Source organism: Poecilia formosa, unplaced genomic scaffold, assembly GCF_000485575.1.
Source record: "Poecilia formosa unplaced genomic scaffold, Poecilia_formosa-5.1.2 Scaffold326, whole genome shotgun sequence".
Lineage (NCBI taxonomy): Eukaryota > Metazoa > Chordata > Actinopteri > Cyprinodontiformes > Poeciliidae > Poecilia > Poecilia formosa.
In genome coordinates, this window is record NW_006800265.1 from 80,200 (window position 1) to 107,313 (window position 27,114).

General features: G+C 38.9%; 1 protein-coding gene and 1 long non-coding RNA gene across 3 annotated transcripts; one reads left to right on the forward strand and one right to left on the reverse strand.

Moving 5' to 3' along the window:
* Positions 1 to 817: 817 nt before the first annotated feature.
* LOC103152762 (tensin-2-like) lies at positions 818 to 26,344 on the reverse strand. Of its 2 annotated transcripts, none has more exons than XM_007573362.2 (3): positions 25,602 to 26,344; positions 1,090 to 1,195; positions 818 to 915 (listed from the first exon to the last, which is right to left on the reverse strand). In XM_007573362.2, exons 1-3 carry the CDS (start codon positions 25,728 to 25,730, stop codon positions 833 to 835), a joined length of 318 nt encoding a protein of 105 aa, XP_007573424.1. In that variant the 5' UTR covers positions 25,731 to 26,344; the 3' UTR covers positions 818 to 832. The 2 variants fall into 2 exon arrangements, 1 of the variants encoding a protein (XP_007573424.1); XR_001658810.1 differs by lacking the exon at positions 25,602 to 26,344 and adding an exon at positions 14,143 to 14,269 and having other exon boundaries at positions 821 to 915.
* On the forward strand, positions 8,520 to 10,813 carry LOC103152761 (uncharacterized). Its single transcript, XR_477748.2, has 3 exons — positions 8,520 to 9,317; positions 9,458 to 9,541; positions 9,629 to 10,813. It is a non-coding gene; the product is annotated as an uncharacterized LOC103152761 (long non-coding RNA).
* Positions 26,345 to 27,114: the final 770 nt, after the last annotated feature.

Sequence of the window (27,114 nt, forward strand, 5' to 3'; positions counted from 1 at the left end):
ATTCATTTATATGAGTCATTATAGGAAGGTAATCAAAGTTTCAACACAAATGTAAACTTTTACTCAAATGACAATGTACAAAACAGCAAAGTCATTTAGTGCTTCAAAATTCATCTGAAAAAAATGTATTTGAGGGAAGTTTGCTAAATGTTTTCAAAGATGGCTAAAGTGCTAAAGTGCTGACTGAAAAACTAGTTCTGCTGCTAGCGCATTAGCGGAGTTGAGCTGAGTGCATTTTCAAAATCAGCAAAAACACTATGAGAAATCAGCGGAGTAATGGAAGTGTGCCCACTACTCACACTGCTTCTAACCACCAAAATAAACCATATTTTATTTTATTTTTTGTAAAATATAGAGTAAATGCAATCAATAGAGTAGAATGAGTGCATAGAGATCATACAACATGTCATTTCAATGACTCTACTCACTATAGTGGATTCCCCTATGCAGATTTTTCAAAATTACTAATAATACCAAATTATTCCTGGAAAAGCTGCATGTTGGTAGATTTTTTTCATACACCATGTCTACAATGAGGTTTGGGAAGCTAAATAGACACTTTCTTACTTGGCATGGTAACTTGGTGCTGATTGGCTGTAACCCCAAAGTGAATACCAAGTGTAAGTATAATTTTGATTTTGTGGAGATTAGAGAACACTAACAACAAAATCAAACTTGTGAACATGATATTAGTTTTTAGAAATCAATATATGGATTCCAAATATGGCATCCACACCCCTTTGTGAGTGAATGTAGATTTCTGACTACAAGTGGAAGCTTGCATAAGAAATACATTCCATGCTTCATGTGTGGCATATTTACTCACTGACATTTAAATCTTCAACCATTTTGCAAAGTCTTTGTGGATGACTCTTACCTTGCCCTCACACTTCCTGTGGGTGCCTGTCTTGCAGACTGAAAGAAACATAAAAATGACAGAATTTTTTTTTTTTAATTTAGTCAAGTAGAAAGAGCACAGTCTTTTTTATGTCCACAGACAAACAATCACCAAACTGTTGGAACTTATTTAAACTTACATTGATTCTTTTGTCTAAACTATTCATCCCGACAGCCTAGTAACACTCTTACCTCTGCAGAAGGAGCCCACGTTGTCGATGTTCTGTCGACACACGCTGCACTGCCGTTTCTTCTTGAACGTCTTTTCCTTGAAGACATGGGGCTCTCCCTTCACTGCCTGTTAAACAACACACACACACACACACACAAACACACACACACACACACACACACACACACACACACACACACACACACACACAGCACTGCTGAATGACTGAGTACAGACACCTGATACTGGCTAGAGTGCAGCAATATGTGGATGCCTGCTCACAGAAACACTGAAAGAATCCTGTTTTGACCTCAGATGTCTAACAGGAGCCACATAGACACTAGAAACAGAGCTATTTTACAAAACCAAAGCAATGAGGCAATGCATGAGTGACTGAGAGGACTGTAATTATGACAGGAGCTCTGAGAGACCAGCTTTAACCTGTTTGTCTGACTGACTTTTCTTCGTGCATGAAAGCTCTGTATGTGCACAACAATAGCAGCATCAGTGCTCTGCACCTTTTGCCTCTTGAACTTCTTCTGGTTGTGTAACAGTCTTCCAGTAATGATCCTTGTGGTTCCCGCCCATGCCTCACCTATAATCCCATCTCTGTTTGTGTTTTTGTGTGTTAACTGTGTGGGTGCAAGACAAGAGAAAATATGAATAGATTTTTACAGGTCAAAAAAAAAAAGAAAAAAAAAAAGAAAAGAAAATTCAGCTGATCTAACAGCTGAAAGACAGCTGGACAATGTGAAACCATGAGAAACGAACCGGGTCCTTTTCTCATGTGAACATGTGTGTCAGTGTGGACAGCAGTACATGTGCTGCAGTCATCCCTCCAGAGACTCTTTGGTGAATTTGAACACTACAACACCAACAAACAAGGGCTCATCTGAAGATAAATAATTGAAGAAGTTCACAAAAGAAAGAAAAAACATGGGCACGTCTTTTGGAAAATCGCAAGTAATCAGCAGCAAATTTTAAAGTAGCAAATTTAGTGCTACAAACTACACTGTGTTTATCTGGGAATTCATGTTGCATATAAACACATGGCATATCTACAGAAAAGGATTAGGTCGACTAAAAAAAAAAAAAAAAAGAATGGGGACATTTTTCTCATAATTCTGATTTTAAACTTAGCATCATCAGACAAATCTAGTCTTGAAACTCAAATCTACCAACTAATTTTGGAGAAAGACTCAGTGTGGAATAAGAGCAGGTTTACAAATCCTATAGCAAATAAGAATCAGTTATGCAATAATTTTTCATATTTTCCGTATTATGTATTTCCGCATTATTATGCTAACAGCATAACTGATGAATGAAAGGTTATTCATTTGGATTTTGATATAGATTGACAGAATTAGAATTGTGAATTTAAAGTCAGAATTATGAGAAAAAAAAGTTAGATTTCTGAGATTAAACTCATATATTTTTAATGGCCCTAATTCTCTTCCATAGACATAAAAAATAACATGATTTTAAGAGTTTTACAGTGAAGACTAAGGAATAAAACAATAGACAATTCCCAGGTTTGAATATATCACAGATATGCCAGTATTATGGATCACTTAGAAAAACAAAAAAAGAGTTTGGTTATTTATTGCACACGCATTTTCAAGACTGAAGATGAAATAAGAAGAAACAAGTTGAAATGTGAAAAAAGTCAAAGTGGCAAGAACCAGATAGAAATGAGAAGAAATTGGGAAAAGCATTTAAAGTTGAAATGACAGTGGTGAAAAGATTTGTTTTAGAATGAGATTTAATACCAAAGACCATGAACACACACGGAACATATTTGACACATAATAACATGCTTAGAAAGAGCACATGAATTATAGCATTGCCTCAACTGTCAATTGAAAAATGCCCCAAGGTTTTCCTTCTCTTTCTACCAGAGATAAAGAGACTGCTAGAAATTCTGGGATTTAGGCCGTAATGACATGTGTCTAATTGGACATAACTCTGGTCACTGATATTTTGTTCTGTTATATTAAGACTATAAAGACTGAATTAATCTCCTTAGTCATCTTCCCTTTGAGCTAAACTAGAATCACAATAAATCCAGAGAGCTTTCTCTTGGGGTGCCTGATAAGTTCCTTCTAACCCTTTGATTTTCATTATTTGTTGGTTGTTTTATTCCTTATTTATTATATGTAGAATCAGCAAATGCTAGTACTATATATTAGGCTGATTAACAGTACATTGAAACTTTAATTCCATTATTAGCTCAAACTGATTTTCTCAGTCTTTTTAGTTGGCATGTCTATGACTGATTACATAAAGAGTCATCTTTCCTCCACTTCACCTAAACTTTGTGTTTGTCATAAAAAAATCCAATAATATACACTGAACTTTACTGTTGAAGGTAATACATCTGCAAGGCACTTTGTATGGGTTCTCCATTTGCTGGGTAGGGTTTTTTCCTTAGCAACAGTAGAATAGCAGACCGTTTGGACATGTTTTCTATTATCCTTCCTTTTCTGACTGTGTTCTGGGAATTGACTGTGTTTGGGCAGCTGCCTGCCTGGTGTCACCTCACCTAACCCAGCTGTGTTCAACAGCGTCTGACCCACTCCGGTACAAGTGTACTCTGATCACAGCAACCTGGACAGTGAAGGTGCACACGGTGGGTGGCTCAGGGGGGCTGATACCAGTTATGTCATTTGATATTGTTGGGTGAAAGGTTGCCTTTTTACCATTACGCTTAGAAACAACCAAGGTAGATGTTTTACAGACTTAACCTCCCCACCACTGCATTTAGCTTAACTTAAAAATGTGTTCTTGTTAGAAACATCTAAAGGGAAATGCAATGGGAATGAGTTTAACTGGGCCATATTGATTTATTTCAGACTTAAGCAATTGTGTTTCAACACAACGGCTGGTTGAAATTAACATTCATAAATTGGATCAACCTTGACCTAAACGCCGCTTACTCCGCGGAGCGCCGATATCTAATATCCAACTTGAAAATAACTTCACTGCGCCCCTGACCTCCAAATTATGCCCCACCTCTTCAGTGACAACTCTCACACAGACAATACAAGTCTCATCCCCATTCATTCATTCATTCATTCATTCATTCATTCAGACAAGTATTAGTTCACACACACACATACATTTTTGACCTATCATTCAGAATAGTATGTCTGTATGCTTTGTGTGTATGTATGTGATATTTTAATAGTGAATATGCGTAATCTTAGTCTTTCGTGTGTGAGAGAGAGAAAAATTGTTCTCAGTATAAAAGCAAACACCAGCTGAAAACGTAGCAAAGGTTGCAAATTTGGTCCCCGATTGAACAGAGCATACTTATGAGGTGTGAAAACACTCTAAGAGAAATTAGAAACCCTTAAAAGTGGTTTTGACAGGTCAAAACAAAACAAAACAAAACAAAACAAAAAGAGAGACACAAAAAGAAAACAGGCATGCGTAATCGGCCAAAAGTGAACTAGAAAGTTATGGATTTATCCTGAAGCAGTAGTCCATCCTCAAACTTTTCACATTTCAGCCAGCAAGATGAGTTTTGTGGCATCAACCATTGCTGCTTCAGTGATACATACAGCAGATTACAGCAATACAGCAATTAACTGATGAGTTAATTAAAGCAAGGCTGTATTGAGAACACAAACAGCTTTTGCAACCATCCTACAGCATTTATATCAATTTTCAGAGAGCATGCAATCAGTTTCCTCCATAAAATTTTGCAATCGTTTTGTGAAGTGTCCACAAACACAGGCATTAGCATCCTCATGGGGCCGCGGCGAGTTTAAAAAAGCAACCAGTTACTGTCAGCTGAGGCCGCAGTGGTGATGTGGGCTGAGATATAAACACACAGAGGAGAGGCTGGCAGCATTCTTCCTTCTTCAGACACAATCACGATCACTATATAATCCAACCACACGCAATCATGGTCAGACAGTGATACACGACTCAGCCACTGAGTGCTCTATAAGGTGCTGTAAAGTTGCTCTATGCTGGTTCATGTAAGGCAACTGCAGGGGGAAACCACAACTAAATGAGGTTGAGGTTCCACTCAATGAACCTCCATTTCCAACTCTGCTAAACACCAATCTTTAAAATGTTAAGAGCTAAAACTCATTTCAGTTTGAAAAATTCACTTGCTTATAAAAGCTGTGCAGTTACAAAATAATACATTTATGCATAGGGTTTATTTAGGAGGAAATTTGTTTTCAGCCCCACATGAAGCCTTCCCAATGCAATACAAAAATGGAGGACTGGAAACTCATCCACACCACCAGCTGAATGCACCACATCGAGAGGTGCTTTGGTTAGCTATGATTGCCCTAGAGTTGTAATGAAATGTCACCAAATTAAAACAGTACGCTATGTCTACCCAAGTTGTAAGCCATCTTTTGAATTCCTAAGATGCAGTTAGTATGACTGCGATGAAGCCGACACCACATTTAAATCATTTTTTGTCGCAACATTTGGATGTCATGGTAGAAATAATAAATGTTGAAAGATCACAAGACAAGAAACAAACCATTTATATATACCATTAGGAAATATTCTGATACAACAAGAATCTTCCAAATATGATGCTAATTCCTAGCTTCTTGTAAGAATAAAACTGAAGGGCTATTTTACCTGTATGTCCCTTACTTGTAGTGATTTGTCTAGTATTTGACCTCAGAACAAAATGAGTGGAAAAAAAGTGGATGATGAGTCCAGAAAATGATCAAAGCATAATTGTCAGATCATACCATCACTTCTGCATTAGGCTTTCTGCAATGTGAATAAGTGGCTAAAAGTTTAGAATGTATTTCGCCAGAAGCTGCTCCTCATATCGACTTGGGAGTCCAGCAGAGGAAACCAGAATGGAGGACGTTTACAGCTTTGTGGAGGATTACAACACAGAAACAGCTGGTGGAGTCACTAAAAACAATCCGTAATGCCGAGCTCAGTCCCCAGGATGGTAATTACTGTCACTGCTGCACTGAATAAAAAAAACCTTTTCCTCTGCAAGAGCAAATCTGTATGAATCACTAGAAGCTGCTTCTGCACCCTAAAAATAAACAACAAAGAATATTCCAAACACTTCTAAAGCAGCATGAACTATTTTACCTTCAAGTATCCTGTTCTACTCCCTCAGGAACCGAGGCATCCTGGACAAACCACTGCCAGCACACAACATGTGACCACTCATAGGCTCCGCCAGTCAGGGCCTGCCCACATTTCCACAGAAGTGACACAAGTTGTAAACAACAACCTGAGCCCTCGCAGAAAGTAGCTGCACTTCCAAACACGCTCACGTGCAGATGTGCATATCCCTGCAGACAGATGGTGAAAACAGACTGCAGTCCCTTTTTCCTTTTCCTGTCCCTATGTGCTCCAGGACAGACACCCCCACCCCACCAACAAACCCCGACTTCCCAGGATAACATCTGCGACACACAACAAGCTCCTTTTTCTGATATTTTTAGCCTCTCAACAGGGAAAAAAGGAATCAGAGATTTCTGGAGTCAAAGAGTTGCTTTCTAACAAGACTGCCCACCCCCTAGTCCCAAACCCAAACCCTCTCGGCCTGCCGTCACAGAACAGAAGCTGGATTCAACATTCGGTAAGGCGGACACAAACATGAAATTCACTAATGTGAAAAAACAAATAGAGAGAGTGCGAGTCATTCAAGGCCACACGTATCTGGAAACTCTAAAATAGTGCTGATATTTGGACAGTGATGGACATTGTCTCTGACCAGACCGTCCTGACGGCAGGATTGTGACCAGATGAGCTGGGGCCATAGACCTCTCTTTCACTTACTGTGACATGATTCCCTTTGTCAGATCATTAGTTTCAAGCTACATTTCCATTGATCACATAATTGCGCAATTTGACATTTCGAAAATTAATTTGTTGAATGGAAACACTGCAAACTCTCCTTTTCTTGATAAAAAGTTTTGCTGCCTGGATGAGGCGCTTTATTGGCTTAATTGAAATATAATTTCACAAAACTGCAATGGAAAAATTTGTTCAGATCACGTGAGTCACATAATCAACAAATGTATGTTGCCACTGTTGCAAACCACGTGTGATTATAATTGAATTTCTTATTTTATGGAAACATCACAATTGTGAAATTGTGTGTGTGTTTTTTTTACATTAGCAGAATATTGGCAAAGTTTGCGTACATTTCTAATGTGAACGCAGCTTCCGTCTAAGCAAAGCCACGTTCCTTCACATGGCAGTCAGAGGGGCAGGTGTTTACAGTCTGTTCTGTAAAAGAGCTGCTGCTTAATAGCAGTTAATCACATAAACTTCTCTTGAAGATGATAAAATAATCAATTAAGGCTTCTTTCCTGACTAACTCCTAACCTAAATTGCACAACATTTAACAAAATCTGATTTGTGCTATTTCCTTTGTCATACATTGGCTCCCTCAATTGACATTTAATTAAAAATAATGGCTGTCACATATGAAGTATAAAATTGCTTCTTTTTTCAATAAACCCTATCTTCTGTTATCTAGCTGGCTTAGAAATGCTACTCCAGTCATAAATCTGGCACTGTATCTACAAAAAATAATAGATAAAACAAGGTGTTCTTTGGCCAGTCAGTGTTCGTATTAGTGAGTGAACAGAAATCCACCATTTTGCCTCTACACTGCAGCTCAGCTCGCTCAATGAAAGCTACAACACTTTTCCATTGATTAATGGGCTCTTTGCACCTAAGGCGTTGACGTCACATCTCCAGGATATAATGCGGCTCACTTTTTTCCGCTTTGAGTTACCATGACTGGTAGAAAAGACCAAGTCGTATTTCAGATGCAAAAAAACAATACTATTAACATTGTTGTCTTCCTAATATAATGGGCTTTTAAGTTTTCGTTAATTTCCAAGCGATCCTGAATTAAGAAGATGGCTTGTAAATATCTGTCGCTACCAGCTAACGCCGCACAGCAAAGTTTGCAGCCTTCACTTCACTCCGGATCAGCTTAAAACTACCGGGGATATGGATGGTAAATAAAGGCGCCTCCCTGAGTTATTTCCATGGAATCACTTCTATATTCAGCCTGAAAAAGCGAGTATATGGGAACGAGAGAGCAGACCAGAGCCAGACAGCCGAGCAACTGATCCGCCTGTACATACTGCTGTAAACACCGTCCTATCTGAGCTCTTCACAAGAAACATGCAAAGGTAATAAAACGAAATAACACGGAGACATGAAGCAACATATTTTTCTAAAAGCAGCAACTTTGAACCTGAACAGCTGAACCAGATCTCAACAAGACTCATAGCTACTGTCAAGCTATGAGTCTTGTTGAGCTCCGTCAGGCTTCGTAAGTAAAAAGTCCGAACCGTAACCTCCCCGTTAGTCTGTGACACTAACAATAAACACACATAATATACTTGAAAATAAGATGAATACATTGTCCGTTAGAATGTTTAGATACTTAAATAGCACATTTTACAAGAACAATGTCCGAGAATATTGCCTACTAGCATAAGCTAACGTTAATGTTAGCCACAAAGTTTAAGTAAAACTCACCTTCGTGTCGGTGGATGTATAACGAGGCGAACATCTTAAAACCTTTCTCCAGCTGACTTGTTGGGGCTTCGGATCGATGTACAGACCTTGGCCAACCACTGCAAGCACCTAATGTAAATGATATTTGTATTGGATCGGAAACAATCGAGCCGCTTTACCCCGAACGCGGAAGCTGAGGTGCAAAGAGCCCATTTTGGCTGCTTGAAAATATTCTCATGGAATGTTTCAAAATGAGCAGCATGGCTATTAGACCAAACTAATACTTAATCCATCCAGTCTTGTTCTATTGGTGTAGAACAGCCAGAAAGAATACTTCTGAAACTATTACTGAATATAAAAGGTGTTCATCAAAACTGGAGAAAACTTTAGCATACACCATGAACGTCTTACAGGAAAGCAAACAAGTTTTATGCCTTTGATCTGTAGCCCTCTTCTTTAAAGAAATAAAAAACTTATGTAACATGTTTCATTTGAAAATGGTACCTTTAAGTGTTTATTCAGATATGTTTGTTAATTCCCATATTTTGTCTGTTCTTGAACTGCTCACTGGAAAGTTTCCCTTTTCTCTTAATGTGATTGAATGAGCAGCTGCCCGTCTCACGAAGTTGACCAATTGCGACAAACTAAGGCAACGTAATGTAACCTTAGGGGGAGGGACCTTTATTAGGCAGGTTGATGAAAAGAAGTTAATATTGAAAAAGATATGGGGTGTAATGGCGGCGCTTCACGGAAGATTCTTGTAAGTTTGAGCTCTTAGTAACTGGTTTTAATGTTATTACTTTTTATGTTATGTTTTGATAAACAGAAATTAGTGTAAAATGGAGAAAGAAATTATTCAATGACTGGCGCTGAAGTTTAATTGTGTCTGTATTCTGTTAGAAATGAAACATGGACGCTGTTCCTTTAGCTTGAGCGGAAGCGTTGTGCTCATAATGGCCTTATGTTTCTGCACCGAATTCTTGAGTAAGTGGAATTATTGCATTCACATTTATTTAGGTCTTTGTAATATGTGCTATGAGCTAATTTGGGATTTGTATACTATCTAAATAGTAGAGTTTGATGGGCTGCCAGGTACCTCTGCACCAGAAGCCTGGTAGACTTCACTCATTGCATGAGGTTCATCTCCATCCCATATGCAGACAACGGACTGAAGAAGCCTGAAACTTCATTGGTCTGGACAAAAGGGGGTTTGCGTCGGATCATCTATCATGACTGTGGGTTTCTAAGGTAACTGAGAGCACACATTAGGAAAACCACACCTATGAGCTCCAACAAGCGCGCAAATAAAGTAGTACAATCAGTTAGTCATAAAGGACTAAAAATCCCGGGGCACTGTTGATTTATAGTTCTTATAGGGAAATCGGAAGTGGCTGAATCAGTATCTGCAGGTCAGAGATTCTGAAGTGGCGATAAAAAATATGACCTCAAAACTTAAGAATAATTTGTTTTAAAGGAGCTCAACCGCCCAAAGTTATCCATTCTCAACCAGCCTCTAAGTTTATGCACTACAACACGGCCGGCCATTCACTGACGTGTTTGTTGATTCTTGCAAGCTTGAATTCCACCCTCCATTGAGAGTCTTCCACCAGCATCTGGGTCCCTGCATCATTTGTTGGCATTACCTCTTGCGTATTAATAAATGGAAGTCAGCCTGCATGTGTGCGTGCGTGCGTGCGTGTGTGTGTGTGTGTTTGCATTTATCCAAAGGGTGGGACAGTTAGTGCGGGAAACAGAGACTGCCTGTTCCTGTAGTGAGGTCAGCATGTTGCCATGATCCACTTCCGCTCCCCCAGTAGGACTTCTGGTCCAAACACGGCTGGGACATACAGAGAATTTCTTATTACAGCAACACTGACACTTCATTCTGTATGCATATGATGTCAAATATAAATGTGCTAGGGTTAGAAATGTTCCAGCTGTGCTATGATGTGTAGTAAGTATTTGACTTTACCCAGGGTAATGCTGTTGTCCGAACAATCTGAAATTCTTCTCTTAGCTTCTACTAAGTTCGAAGGAAATCCTTCTCATTCACGCCGTTTTAAAGATGGGAATGAATAGCCACTAGTGTTGATCTACAACCAGAGTAACTGCATGTGCCTCCAGGGAACGTCAACCAGCCTCTGTTTCAGCTTCCTGGTTGGCAGTGACCAGAGGGTGTCCCAAGTAAACACAACCATCATGTGCCATCAAACCTCTCAGTTACACCCCGTAATTACAAATATAGACTACCGACTGTATGCCGAACACAAGCCTCGGCATTGTATTTCTGGTCACCAAGTATCTCCATGGGACCTGCTGCCCACAAGCCTGGCTGGAAGGTGACACGCTTCTTTGAATTTCCTGCCCAAGTTTTCTCAGAAAGTGGGACTTTTCCACCTCAAGGCCACTTTCCAATCTGATTAAAATGCGTGTTGACGTCCGTTCATCCACATGGGTTCACACGAAAGAAAAATGACCGAACTGCTATCAGAAAAGGAAAGGTTGGAGAGGTTGGACAATGTTATCTAGCTGTTAATCCGAATCTGTTTTTCCTCTTGTTGCAAGTAGGATGGAAGCCAAAATTTATTGGACATATTAGTAAAGCAGTCTGTCATTACTCGTTACAGCGGACCCCTGGTATTCGATAAGAGTAAGACATCACAACCTCTTGAAATACTTGAGACCCGCCAATAAAAATACTTAGAACTGCCTACTTTAATGGTTTAAAAACAAAATGTACCTTAATATGCATTAAAAACACAGTAGAAGCCATTTTGGGACTACAACAGAAGCTAACATTCATAATCTTTCTATAGCTGCTTTTGGGATAACAGCCAATCAGTGCCAAGGAAAGTGATTGGTGCTTCTGGATTTTCTGCTTTTATATACGGCAATCATTAGCATATCAGGTGGCTTTGTGCCTAGATATTTCAGCTTCTCGAGATGCATTTTGTTTTGAATATTGTAGATATGAGCTACTAAAAAATCTTTAAATAGCCAAAGTTGGAGTCATGTTCCACAGAGGAATACATAAATAGGTGATAAGTGAACCATGAAAAATCAGAGGTCTGCTGTGGTTCACTGTAGTTTTTTTAGGATCCCTATATTTTTTTTTAATGTGCAAATTCTGTTTTTTAATCTTTTGGACAATTTTTAAATCTTTATTGTAAATCTACATCATCTTGTTGGGGTATGACAAGATCTTGCAATATTCAAACACCACAAAGTGAATTCTGTCTTTGCAGCATGCAGTTGCTTAATGCATTTGATGTCATTCTTTTATGAGGCTTGGGTGTGAAAGTGAGTGCTTAAATCTTGACAACCTGACATTATGTTTTGATGCTTTTTTTATATTGACAGTATAGAAATTCTTGAAACGACCTTGTGTTGACAGAATGGATTAAGACCTAATTCATACCTCCAAGTCTGTGCTACTCTCTGCTCGACTGCTAAGCTTGTATGGCGTGAATTTTAAATTTAAATTTGCAGCTGTACCTGCCCACCAGGATCTGCTGAGACTCTTTTCATCCAACCCAGATGATTTTGACTACATTGGCTGTGCCAACTAAGGGAACACAACTCCCATTCATAGGGTGGCACCAAACAAACTAAATGGCAAATTGCTTGAAAACCAATTTTAATCAGTATGAACTGATTAAAGTTATTTGCTAGTAGCAGACACTAACTACATTTGAAATGTGCGCTATGAATATTTCATACTTGCATTAATATAACAGCAAAACCCTGGGCTGGCCATTGCCTTCCTAAGTTTTTCCTCTTGATTCTCCTGTGCGTTCAGTTCTCTGTCTCGGAGTTGTGAACATTGATGTTTCTATTCCACGTCATTTTAGTTGTAGTTTGTCAATGGCAGTGGAAGGTGTGAACAAAACCATTCAGTCCGTGTTAACCACACTTCCAAATATTGACCAATTAAAGTTGAAGCTAGAGGAGTGCTTAACCCTCCCGTGTTCTTAAGAGATGGGGTCATTTGAACTCTGCAACCTTTTTACTCTGTGCACAGTCTGGGTTGGCTGGTTATGAGTTTTCATTAAATGTGGTTTTGGGAACTGATGGTATGATGGGACAACCCCCTCCACTTTCTGCTGTCCAACTATGACATTTGCTGGGCTCTTCCTGAGCATTGCGCTAAGACCATGAGAGGGTTAAGACATTTTACTGCTGGCAAAGATGTTGTAGCCCTACTCACCACAGGGTTGTTTACAGCACACACAGTACCCGGCAAACTTAATCAAACAGGCATTACATATGTCACGGCGATAGGTTAGTGATTGGGTAAAATAAGATCCAGTTGTTAAAACTTCAAAGTCTATTTCTCCAGCAAGTAATCACTTCTCAATAGCCGAGGATCCAGACCCACTGTACAAAATAAAGCATAGACCAAGGGACTGATTTTTACCAGGCAAGAAACAGTGTGATGTAACCTCTCCATCTATATAATTCGGAAGACTGAAAGGTACTGTTTTCTCCACTGTTATAGAGAATTAGCAAATAGAAACTGTGCTCAACTCAGATCTGTCTAGAAAGGCTTACAAAAACTGAGATCAGAAATCTGCAAAAAATATTTTTCAGTGCATCACTTTTTTTTTTAAATAAATGAAGTTAAATAAATGAGTCAAAATCTAATTTCCTTGTGTTTAACTTTAAAAATCAATACTTGCGGCAAAGACACAAACACACAAAACTTGTGTTGTTGCTCTTGGGAAACCTTTGCACCATAGCTGTACATGCAAACACACGGAGTGTTGTCACAATTGAGCACCAACCTAGAGTAATGCTGTAATGCTGACCTGTCTTTTAAAATTGACCCTCTAATTACTTTAACTCATCTGTGAATACACATGATTGGTCAAATTAGCTACAAATCAAAGACTTAACTCCTCCAACTTCATTATATAATGGTCACCCTGGTAATGACGAGAAACCTGCCTTCTATCCAAGTAGTGCAGCTGTTGCCCTTGGAAAGGAAATGTTGACCCAGATGGAAAAACATTGTAATTTAAAAGAAGAAATCATTAGAAAGCTACACCCAAATTTTACACTTTCAGAATAATCAGAACCAACTAGTTTGCCTTTGAAATAACCAGTTTCATAAATATTTCCAGTGTATTCTTAAAATTGCTCATGAGCAATAGCTGAAACATTGTGAGTGTGTGTGAGAATGTTGAACATGTCACATGACCCTCTGTTCATAACGTCTAATGTCAGCTTAATGAAGTGCGACACTTTGAGCAAGTTCCCAGAGAGGGGCGGCAAGAAGTCAATGCTTCTCCCATACAAACACAATGAGAGAGAGGAAAAGACGAGGTAAAATATCTGTAAATGAAAAATGCAATCTAGAATTTGGTATGCAGATCAAGTTTTAACCCCCCAAAATCCTGAATGATAGTTTTGTAAAACCACTAAAGAGCCCAACTCTGAAGAAGCACTGCTGCACATGAAAACTCCTCATCATACATCCGTCTTCCACTCTGTTAACACGCACTCAGACATACAAGTCAGTCATAGATAACTTAAAACCAAACCCTCAAACTTTCCGACTTGTCTGACCCCTCTCCCAATCTTACCTTGTTCATTTTCCCGCTCATCATGTCCCCTAGTTTCAGACGCAGCGCCTCATTCCCAGTGAAGCCATCTGTTACATGCTCTGCTACAGACTGTGTGAGGTAACTTGTTTTCTTTGCTCTGGTCCTCCCTGGGATCTGGGACTGCGAGGTGGAGCTAAATCCATGTGTGGAGTACTATTACTGTGAGCTAAAAGCCTGATTGGTCGTTTCCAGGAGGGGAGCGTTAGGGCCTGGATTTCAGATTGGCTGAATTGTCCAATAATATAGTCAGCGGAGAAACTTCTTAGTTTCAAGCCTTCAAGCCCTGTTTTAGTGCTTGAAAGGGTGAGTTTTATTCATAATGTTTTGTGATTATAATTTAAACAATGAAACCTATTTAACTCACAACTTTGACTTTTAGACTCACGGATGCCATGTTTATAAGATAAATTATTAAAATCTTTTGGTAAAAATAGGAAAAAAAACACATAATAAAATCAAGATTTTCTGCCTCGTTCCTACGACAGCATTGGGGCCATTGTAGATAACAAACAAAGGAATATATTTCTGCCAAAAAACTCAGAAATTTTGAGATCAATCTCAGGTAATTTCTAGAAAAAATGAAAATTTGAGTGTCAAAAGTTTCAAATTTTGAAACTCAGAAATATCTGTTTTTCTTTTTTCTAGAATATTTCTGAGATTATTCTAAAAATTTCACAATTTTTCTGTCGAAAATTTACTCATGATTTTTTTATTCTATCTGCAATGTCCCTAATATGCCTTCACATGTTACAGACAGTGGCTAAAGGTGGTTCTAGACTTGCAAGACTTCTTATGTGGAAAAGATTTTGTAACAAAAGCAGCTAATTACAAAGTTGGAAACATCTCAACTTTTCATTTGGTTTCATTTTGGTGCAAATACGGCCCATATTTCAAAACAAAAGGTGAGGATGCTAGTACTGGTGTTACCTAACCCTGCTTACTGCTCTGCCTCTAGTGGCGCCCTTACCACGATAGCCGAAAGTGACATAACTGAAGGAGAACGTCACAGCCTACGCAGATAAAAACAACCTGCACATACAGAAAGTTTTAACTATTTATGAACATATTGAACACTTTTGAGCTCAGCAGTCAAACGGCAGCTGTTTGGTTAGGCTTTCCTCCAATTATGTATCCAATTATGTAGGCCCCTGGGATGCAAAAACTCTTATGTTCTTTTTTGAGGCATAGCTTTGTCTTTGCATTTAGAGACTCATTAAGGTAACCAAATTTTTGCCTCGGATAATGTTTTTTTGCCATTTAAAAGAACCTTGAAGATGCACTTTAAAGAAGATTTAGCTATATTCATCCTTACTTGTATTAAGAGACTGATAGTTAAATCACCGTAGAACAGTTTATGTAATGATAAACAGCTTGTAACACTGAATGCACTAAAATAGCAAAGTTCCAGTCAACAGTTTAAATTAGATACTTACAAATATATTTAAAAAATTTGTTTTAGTGCTGTGGTACTTTATTTAACCAGACAAAAACTTCTCATATATGCAGTTGTCTTCTGAAAAACTTTACAGCTGTATATTTAAAAAATAGTATTTCACTTTTTCACTTTGTGGTCACATCTCCATCTGATTTAATGTTTGTTTGCTTGCTGATAACTTTTTTGCAAATGAATGGTTTAAGTTTAAGTCATATGCCGTTTGCTTTTCACAGTTAGGATTATTGTGACTACATGTTCAATATATTACATCTTCATTTTAATTATCAGCTTAACAATATCAATTTTATGGAGTATTAGAGATCTAAACTTTGAGAAAATCTCTCTTTATCCAACTCTATTTTTATTTATTTTTTTGCTCTGTTAAAAGTTCTCTGTAGTCCGTTCTATGCATAAACATCCCAGCAGAGGCAGCAATGCTTCACTGTGGGTCAGTAGCATGTCCTAGTGGTGAAATAGAAAATTGCAACTGAAAAAAAAATTATTAGCAATTTATCACATTTATCCAGTTTTTAATTAGAACTTCTCTGCATCCAAGAGCTTGAACTCTTTAACTGAATCTTTTAAACTGTGACTTTAGATTGCAGTGTTTGAAAGCTGAACTAATCTTTCCAAGTTTTATTTCTGCAATAGTAAAAGCATTTATTTTTTTAATGCATAGTTCAATATAATTAAAGCTAAAAAAGTGCTTATAGTCAACATTACCTTATACTCATAGATGAATGCACATGCATTCCTTTCAAGTTGCCCGTCTCTAACTTTAAGCTCTTAATATTCTCCAGTCTGAGACTTTTGTCTGCTCCTACAGTCTCTTAGTCACTTCCATATGTGTTGCACTCATGAGAAGGCTGCACAGTATAGTAGTGCCAAATAGAAGTTTGAGTTATGACATGTGTAGTAAGACCCCCCCGACCCCCACTTACCAAAAAGCATGTGCAGTAATGCACTCTGTTCTTTCTTCTCAAAGATTTCCAGTTCATGACTGAAAAATGGAGACCTACAGAGCCCTGTTAAAGGTTTCATATGCCTTAAACTTCTACACATTCCTTCATATCAAAAGCACAAGCTTTAATGTATATTATTGGAATTTTATGTATGAAAAGGACACAGAGTAACACTTAAATGTGCAACAGGAAAAAATATTTTGCAAGTATATATACTGGAAGTGTGGTGGACATTTGCATTAAGCCCCCTTTATTTTGATACCATAAAAAAATCCAATGCAATCACTGGTCGTTGTTTGTCAAATAGGCCTCAGATGTTTGTTAATGAGATCGAAAAGTAACGAAGATGGAAGAACACAACAACAGACAGGTCATGGAGGAAGTTGTGGAGAAGATTAAAGCATATCTGGATTCTTAAAATAATGTCCAAACCTACATGGCCCTGTGTAAAAAATAAAATAAAAAAAATAAATAAATAAAATGAAATCAAATTTTAAAAACGTGATTGCCCCCTAACCCTAATAACTGGTTGGGACACCCTTAACAGCAACAACTGCCATCAAGCATTTGCAATAACTTGCAGTCTTTTCAAGCTGTGGAGGAATTTTGGCTCAGTCATCTTTGCAGAATTGTTGTAGTTCATCCACATTGGATGATTTAACATGAACAGCATTTTTAATCTCATGCCACAGCATCTTGATAGAATTCAGGTCAAGACTTTGACTATGCCACTCCGAAGTCTAAATTTAGTTTTTCTTCAGCCATCCAGATGTGGACTTGCTTGTGTATTCTGGATAATTGACCTGCTTTGGAATGCAAGTTGGTTCAACTCTTTCAGAATGTTTTGGTGGAATTCATGGTTCTATTGATCACAGCATGACTTCCAGGTCCTGAAGCAGTAAAGCAGCCCAGACCACCACACTACCACCACCATGTTTTACTGTTGGTATATGTTTTTTCCAGTGTTACTGTTATGCCAAATGGGACACAAACCTTCCAAAGAGTTCAGATTTTGTCTCGTCAGTCCACAGAATGTTTCCACACCACCGTATCCCTCCAGCACTATGGTGTAAGAAATATTTCTGTATTTGAAAAACAGTAAAATTGACGGGAAAAATTCATAAACTATGAAAAGATTTAAAAACGTTAATTTGATGTGAAATGGTAATTTGCACATATCACATTTGTACATTTACTTTATAGGTAAAACATTTTCCTTTCTTAACTAAATTCTGCTATCACAATGCCATCTAACCATAAAAGGAAAAAGATGTTTACTGTGGAATCTACTTTTTTCTTTACAGTATGCTTTGTTGGTCAGCCACACTGAATCCCCATAAAATGCATTTCAAATTGTGGCTCTATTGTGGCAGAATGTGTATAAAGTTCAGTTGGTATGCATGAACAGAAATAACCAGAGAGGAGGAGTGGATAAAGAGGTGAAAAAAGGTGGACTAACAACATACGAGGGGATCAAGTGAGACAGGAAGTCGGTGCTTGGTCTGGAATGAGGGGTTAACTTGTGGGTAAAGTGGGGGAGGGTCATTCTGGAAGAAAGTTGTGGTTACTGTGTATGGAACTGAGTCCAAGGTAATAAATTTAGACATTTCATACTCTTTTGGTAAACACCGAGACTGAATCATGAATCTAAATGTCACTGCACAGCAAATGGTCCCAGCTGACAACAAACTGAGGTATTCCGTGTTGCTTGACAAATTACAGGGAACAACAGGTGGTCTTCTGCTCTGTCTGCAAGACGGAATTTACTGTCCAGAGGAAAAGGAAGGCCTTGGACCCCTCTTGGAGGTAAATTTGAAAGAGTTGGACAGAGAAGGAACCCCTGGCCAAGAGGAAATGAGGCTGGACAGGGTGGGTCAAGATAGGGGCAGGGGGCTTTGTAGCTTGACAATGATGGATTGTACAAGACAGCACTAAGCCAAAACCTGATCAGGTACAGCTGTTTAAATGTGCAAAAAACCTGGGGAAGAACACATGAGATACAGAAAGGATACAACTAAGCACTTGTTCGCATTTGATAAAATCCTCTCTGTGAAGACCTCGGTGGGTCCAGCTCAACATTTTTGCGTGTCAGAGAAGAAAATATTTTGGTGCATAGTTTCCCGGGAGAGGGTGTTTCTTTTCAGGGCGGAGCTGGGATTTGTTGGAGACGTACTGAGGGAGGAAATGGTTTGTGTCTTTCCCCCTCTTTTCCCTCGATCAGCTTTCATCTGTGTGACTGCTACATGAAAACAAGCAGCATTCCTCAAATCCATCTTGGAGTTTGGGACAGATCTTTGTTTGCAAGCCACAGGAATCCAGTCTACGACAGTCTTCCAAAGGCATGGGCTTTATTGGGGGAATTTACTTCCTTTTTTCTTCCCCACACATCAAGGAGTGTCAGGGTTGCATCTATTTTCATTCTGTTAAGTTCTTTGCCGTTCTTAGGGGACGAGGCGTGTGTCTGTATTTAAGTCTCACTGGTCACTGTTCCTTCCTCTGACGGGTGTGTGTTTGCTGTGAATGCTTGTGGCTAAAGGCACCTATATTGGTCATCTAAACTTAATCTTGAAAATAAATTACAGGAAAACAAAAAATATATAAAACTCCTGACACAAAGCCAAGTTTCTATATGACTTGAAAGTTAACAGCATGTGCAAGTAAAGGCAAAAGAGTATGTGTGCAGTTTTAAGTTCTTGCTTACTAGAAGAATCAACAAATATTTTATGTCCAAATGTCACCCTATTTCAGATTATGAAATTTGAGTGTTTTTCTGATGCAAAAAGAGCCTTTTGAGTCATCTCATCAAATACATAATGATCATGACATGACCAAAAAAGGTCTTTCTAATGAGAATGTATCAAATGGATTTATTTACTGGTAATACTGAAAACTTTTGTCATAAGTTTTCAATATGGATAACAAATATCATCCATGCAGAAAATATGGATCTGCTTGTAAGCAACAATAAGGAGCGTAAAACATTTTGAACCAAAGGTAGTCAACAATTTGAATCTTAGCTTCACAAGATGGACCAACCCAAAGTCAGTAGCCAGACCATTGAGGTGTTATCTGTGAGCATAACCTTTATTAAAAAATGCTGTTGTTTACTATGTTTCCTTTTGTCATCTGTCGGTACAAAACATCTGCTGATCTCCACAGATAGGATTGTGCTAAAATGGAAACTTATCTCTGCCAAAGAACCTTATGTATTTCACTTAACTGCAATGGAAACAGTCTTCGAATTACACAAGTTGTGTGATCAACAGTCGGCTAATACTACAGGAGAAAACCTCAAAGAAGACGACAGGAAGGAGTAGGATGATTTTTTTTTCTTACAACAGTGTTCAGCTGGCTTTACCAGAGCTCTCACAGCGTCACACAATTCATAAAAAGTTGTTATTCCAAAGTATTGAATCCATCGCTTTTCTGTAAAATTGCCAGCCACAATTTCCCCAAAATGACGCAAGTGTAGCCACTCCCAAGTACAAAGGGTTTGTCGCTCCAACGTCTGAATAAGATGCCGACATCTCCGCTGATGGTTGATAGGTGAGCGCTAACGCCATGGCTGAATTGTGAATATTTCTCATGTAGCTGTTTACATCCATCACTGCCAGGATTTTTAATGACTTACCAAGTGAACAAACCTATTCACTTGTGATTTAAATGTATTTATTTTTTAATTTAATGGAAACACTGCAATTGCAATAAAGGATATAAATATTTTATTGCAGTAGTTATTTTTCTACTGCAAAATAAATCAGTAGAAATTACAGTTTTAAATGCTGAAATATTTAAAATAAAATCAATAGATATTTTTCAGGATTAATTAAAGTTCAACATACAAATATTAAGAATTGAATGGTGTTTCAAACAAACTCAGTCTGTTAGGCATTAGTCTGAATTGCTCAGGCTTAGAACCATGATGAAAACATTTTCAGAATATTCCATTCAAGTGTCTCTGAAATTTAAATTAAATTTCCAGAACCAACACTTAAAAATTCCTGACTTCAAGGAACATTGTGACTTTAGGAAGTTCTAACCTCCTGCCAACATACATATCTACACTAGGGAAACTGACAACTCTCCTAGTTAGTGTTACTGTGAAAGCTTTAGAACAAAGCTGCAGGCACACTGCTCTCCTTCCTCTGCCAAATGAAGTTGTCAGACTAACTCCTGTATTTATGTTTGACTTACATGCGAGTCCGCTAATGACTCTCAGACTTGTGCCCTTTGGAGCACAAGTCAGATGTCTGCTTGCCTGTAAAAATCTAACTCTCATATCAACAGAGATGAGTTAATAAAAAGAAGTCATAGCTAGTGAGTGTTGAGGACAAATCCCAAAATGTGACTGTTTTCAATCTTTTTTCCAAAACTCAAAACATTTAGACCCGAACATGTATCCCCTCTGATCTATGACTCAATCACCTGAGCAGAGCATGTGGACCTTATTTATTTATTTTTTTAAAGGGGCAATGTTATATGTTGTCCAGGCACATTGTGTCATTTTATAGCACAATCAAGAAACTGTTACCTTCAGTTGCTGTATGTATCAAATATGGCTTAAAATACATTTTACTTCCTAATTTTACTCCCTGAAATTGGGCCTCTGTTTCTTTCAAAACTGATACCTCTGTAACTCTGCCTTCAGGAAGTCATCACAACATCACTCCTTTATTAACCCTTTCACAACATTTTTCACTGATTATACCACATAATGAGCTCAGATAGTGTGCAGTTCCACCAGATGTTAGCTAATTACTTCTGACTAGTCTGAAGGAGCTGAGTGAGGGAGACATGGGGGAGAGCTGCTGTGTGAGTTGGAAGCTTTGAAACTTGGAAATTGCAGCTCCGAGGAGGAACGTCATACTCAAAGGTGGAGCTAGGTCCCCCAAGGAATCAAGATAATACTCTTGGTATGTTTTTGGTGACAGAATGATATTATTACAAGCTGTAAAGCTCCAAGTCGCTTTTGCAGAATACTGCCCCTTTAACGGTATTGACTCTTGCTGCCATGTGGTGTTCTGATCCAGAATCCAGCTGTAAAAATGTTTTATTTTTTTTTACTGACACTCTGCTACGCAAGAGTCCTGGCATAAGGAAGCGTAATTGTTGAAAAGAATCCCATTATGAGTTTTCTGATACTACTACTCACTGGATCTTTAATTATTTCTTCCTGAGGCCTTGTAAAAATAAATAAGAATTTAATGTGAGGAACCTATTTATATTCTGAGAAGCGTCTCTTTCCCAATATTGTTGCCATGTCTTCAGTTCTTTATGCAATCATGTTGAGAAATGTTTTTTTTCTTGTTAGTCCAGAAAGATCTTGGTTTGGTCTACAAATATATACATGTGGTTCATGCCAGAAAAATACAAACAAATCATCAAGTTCACGTTTCTGAGCAGCAATATGCCTCACGCGTCTTCGAAAACATCAACAAATTATGACTTTAAAAGGATGCATCATTAGAAAAACGACCATAAATAGATACATGTTTGTCTCCTCTTGCTCAGGATAATTTGGATCCGACCAGTTCCCACACCCCTAGTTGTCCGGGTCAGTCACCACAGGATGACGTAGTCCAGAAAGCTTCACATTCCCACGCTGCTCTGCATGTGATACAGAGCCACTGGGACCAAATACACACACAGGCACACACACCCATACATGTAGAATGTTCATAGAACACGATGAAATGGAGCCACGCTCCAGAGCATTGTGACTGTGGGTCAGAGGTCGGGGTTCTGAGTGTTCTTCTGGTGGCTCCAGGGCAGGCGGCCGGCCTGCCTGTGTTTACATGACGATAGCTTCGCGGCATCGCTATGGTCGCCACAACAGAGCCATTGTAGCTGCGCAGATGTGCTATGATGCCATGATTATCCACATGTTTTAAACAAAGAAAATACATTCTCACATTACTTGGAAAGGGAATTTTGTATTTTGGAATCTAATCCTTTCCTGTACTCAAATCTTTCAATTTATAGTTTAGTTTTCCTTCTCTATATAGTTTGAGGTTGCAGAGGAGGTCTGCAGTCTATTACAAAAACAATCGGGTCAAAGGTGGGAAGCACACCACCAGCACATTAAAGCTACAGTATGTAACTTTTATAAAAAAAAAAAAATTACATATTTGTTAAAGCTGTCACAATGTTGTGACAGTGTAGTGTGAGATGATCTGTGAACAGATCAATCTCCTCCACTTACTCCATGAGCTGCTACAGCTGACTGAAGAAAAGCAAGACTTCTGGTTAAAAATAACCAATCAGAGCCAGGAGCTGGGTCTTAGTGTTGTCAATCAACATCATGTACTTTGTGCTAAATGTGCTAATGGTGAAGAAACAACTTGCAGTGACAGAGAAGCAGTTTATCCGCCGTCATCAGTGGACAAGGTATCTAGTTTGAGCATCCACAACAAGCTCTGCTAGCTGCAGTGTATCAAAGAGCAAGAGTAGGATCTCCTTAAAGAGGCCCTAATTCAAGACAGCAAATTGCAAAGTCAAATTTCTTTTTAAATTAAGTAGTGTTTGGCATATACAGCATTTTTACAACAACTGCAGGTAACTGTTTCTTGATTATGCTATAAAATGACACAATGTGCATGAAAAATACTTAATATTGCCCCTTTTAAAGATTACAAAGCAGGAGCGAAGACTACAGCCTGGTGTGAGATGATTAGTGAATTGAAATCCATTTAGAGCTCATTAGCAAACTAAAACCAGATGAGACATGGCAAGTAAAACTGAAGAATACTTTAAAAGATAATTACTAATCTACAACCAGATGTGAGATGATTAGTGAACTCAAACCAGGTGGGACATAGGCTAAAATAGGACTAGATATGAGATCATTGGCATTTTTAGCTCATATTTTATTAACTCATTTAATTGAGTCAAATCCTTTAATTACTTTTTCTGTTGCTGTGTTTGTAATATTTTGTTTTTATCAAACATGTCTCTGTCTTGTAAATGTGATCGTAGATCTCAATGAGACAACCCCGCATAAATAAAGGTTAAATTAAAAAAAAATAGACTGTTTAGAACCAAATGAAACAATTTTTAGTATCGAACAGCATAACAGAGAACACCTTGAACTAGTATCAGGTGGGAGATGATTATCAAAATAATGTCAAGTAGGAATACAGTAGAAACGAAATTTGGCCTACGATAGAGCTCTGCAGTCTACTGGCTAACCGCGGTAATGTTTGTTGATGACGTAGCCATCTGGAATCAAAACAGAGCATGCAGGAAGCAGCATGGCTGAGAGTACAAGGGAAGAGCACATTAAAAAGGCAGATGCGAAAACATCAATTATCTGGACCTGGTTCGTGTTTAACTCCCGCAGTCTTAGCACAATGCTCAGGAGGAGTGCTGCATATGCCACGGTCAGACAGCGGGGAAGCGATTTGTAAAAACACACACAGGATTGGTGCATTCTCTGCCGGGACATGCACAAGATTAGACCACAGGAGGGTAAAACAGTCAGACCAGGAGCAGTATAATTTAATTTGCAAAGTGTGTGAAAGAGAGAAAATACAAGCAATTTGCTTTACCACCTTATAACGACATATGTAGTCAACTGAATAGCAGCAATGCTGCTAACTACAAGTTCCAGTCACAATACCGGGAATAAAAAGCAGGATTTAATGTAGACATCCATTACATTAAGGTTATTGTGTTCTATATAGAGATCGATTTTTTTATTTCTTTATTTAACTTTTATTAAACCACTTCATCATTGTTATGCTGCTGCCCAAGATTGCCAGGTCTCACTTAAAATTTTATTTCTTTTTAAGGAAGACTTGGTAATGATGGGAAGCAGCATAAAACAAAAGTTACAAACAAATAACATAGATGAAAATAAGTGTTAATACAAATATATACATTACTCTCAATTAGTATGGGATTTTGTTTCCCTTTCTATTGTAAGATACCGTATTTTTCAGACTATAAGCTGCTACTTTTTTCCCACACTTTGAACCATGCGGCTTATAGCCAGGGGCGGCTTTTCTGCTGATTTTTCTTCAACCACCAGGGGGCTCTTTAGCAGGAAATGAATGATTGGAAGTACAAAATTGTAAATAAAAGAAGAAAGTGCTAATTTTCATTTAGAACAGCAAGCACAGCTAGCAGCAAGCACGATGGAAAAATGTCTTCAAACTCATACCCCCTCATGGAAACAACATGAAGAAAAAGATGCAGCTTTTAAGCTGAGGAGTATCGATCTGGCAGTACAGGAGGGAAATAGAGCCACTGCACGTAAGCTCGGTGTGAACAAATCCATAGTTCGGCGTTGAAGACACAGGGCTGCGTCCTGCGTCCTTAATAGCAGATTTATTAAGGATGCAGCCCTCTGCTGTGTCCTTGTGGAAAACCAGAGATACCAGCTTATAGCCTGGTGCAGCTAATATGTGTGTTTCCAGTTTTTTGTTTTTTGTTTTTTTTTTCAAAAAAAGTTGTAGGTGCGGCTTATAGTAAGGTGCGCTTTATCGTCCAGAATATACGGTATATACAAATCGTATTGTGATACACATTGTTACCGCTACCCATTATAATATATATAGTGATATGAATTCTATACCATATTGCACATCCCTAATGCCAAGTGTGAGAGAGTTATTTATTTCAGGTGCAAAATAAATAAATGAGAACCAGGTGTGAGACAAAAACAGAAGAAATTACAACCAGAAAACAAACTTGTGGACAGAAACTGGATACATCACAGTATTAGCCCTAAAATATAAACCTTCAAGATGATCCTAATAACAGATACAGAACCATACAACTGCAGTCATATATTGAGCAATAACAATCCCAGAGATTTTGACAATATCTACACAATATCCTCAGGATTCCTCAGCCATGTGCTACAAATGGTAGAAATAACATGCTTTTTCAAGTCTAAAGTCAGAGTGTAAGCAAATCTCAAAAGTACTGTAGCATGTGAGGCCTTATGGTGCAAAACATAAACAGCCATGTGAAGATCTAAATAAAGTCTCATCCCACACACACACACACACACACACACCTAGTTCACATATACCAACCTTAGCGAGCCTCATCCTACTGCTGTCACTCCTCTCCAGACTCCTTCTCTTCAGAGACGAACTTTGGACCACTGGCACCGGTTGCACCTCTCCTTCCCCACACCAGTCTGAGCTCAGGACACAACCCATATAGGTGGTCGGGTCTCTTCTCTCCGTCCGTTCACCCTGCGAGTCTTCTTCTCCACCTCCGTCCTCCTGGGCAGCTGTTTTTGTCAGCTGGAGAGGAGGAGACCGAGGCCCTTCCCCTTTTCCTGGCTCTCGTTCTGAAGTATACACTTTCTCTGCCCTTCACTACAACTTTTATCAAAACACGCTCTTTTAAAAACACCTCGCTGCTTGCTACCTCAAGAATCCCCCAACTTTGTATTGTAAAACACGACTTTTGTTGATTGGCCCCCTCCTTTTCTCCCTACATCCCTGGTTCCTCTTTCAAAGCATCAAAACTCAGATTCATGTCCTCATCCTGCGCTTCCTTCATCTCCGTCTCCTTTCCCGGTGCCCCCATCCCGAAGACAACGTGCGTCTCTCCTTTTCCCCCCTCCGTCTCGCTCTCCTCCTGCGTCTGCCCCTTCTGCTACGGTTGCCTCACTCTTACATATACAATTACTTCTCTGTTCTTACCTCCCCACCCATCTCTCCTCCTCAGCTCCCCTCCGTTTCCTGCTCCCAGATACAGGCAGTCACTCCTTAGCCCCAGCAACAACACATTGTTGGTATTGTGCGGGGGACGACCAAGAAAAACTCGGCAGCTGTTGGGATGCTGCGGGAGGATCCAGTGACTCAGGGTGGACTGAGGGCCTCTCTTGTTTACCCTGCAGTGGTCTCTTTGTTGCAGACAGAAAATGACTTTCTTGTCCCAAAGATTACCCACCTATTCAGCGAAATAATGTACATGTTATGAGATGGGGATGCCATGTGTGCCTTTGACTTTTTCTTTTTTTTTTTTTGAAAAGGTAGGCATGTTCATTAAAATTACTTAAGGGTGAAAATTGTTTTTGCTCCTCACAAGCTCTTTTCTGTTGTTTATTGCTTTTCCCTCGAGTGTTTTGGCTAGTACGCAAGAGCTTGTAAGGCTTGGAAGTAGGAGACTGTACCCCTTAAAAGGCAAATTCTTGATGATCCTCCAAAATCCTCCTCCTTTTTCTCATAACTTTGGATTGACTTTCTACATCTCCCCTGTTTCTCCCCTGTTGTTTTCCTTTCGCTCAGTGGCCCCCCCATGCCTTTCTTTACTGCGTTCAGACTAAACACCAAGGCACGCTCACCTAAAGTCAGCCCATCATATCCCCTTTACATTGCATCTTGTATCCATACACTGGGCCATCCTTTGGTTGACACACTTATTTCGCTTTCCTTCAATCCCTCATTTTTCTGTGCATTTCGGTTTCAGACATGAGCTCAGGCTGCAGACGGTGTTTACAACAAGCCCCCTCCTGGTTTTACTTGCCATGAAATTAACTCCTTCTAATCATCTCCTGCCAGTTTTAAAAAGATTTTCTCCAACTTACACATG

Bases quoted from the DNA above. Each gene is read 5' to 3' on its own strand.
- LOC103152762 (XM_007573362.2), bottom strand. From the start codon at position 25,730: ATGGGTTGTGTCCTGAGCTCAGACTGGTGTGGGGAAGGAGAGGTGCAA. The intron at 1,196-25,601 runs GTTGGTATATGT...GTTGTTTAACAG, and splicing joins GTAGGATGAGGCTCGCTAAG to GCAGTGAAGGGAGAGCCCCA. The intron at 916-1,089 runs GTAAGAGTGTTA...TGTTTCTTTCAG, and splicing joins CGTGGGCTCCTTCTGCAGAG to TCTGCAAGACAGGCACCCAC.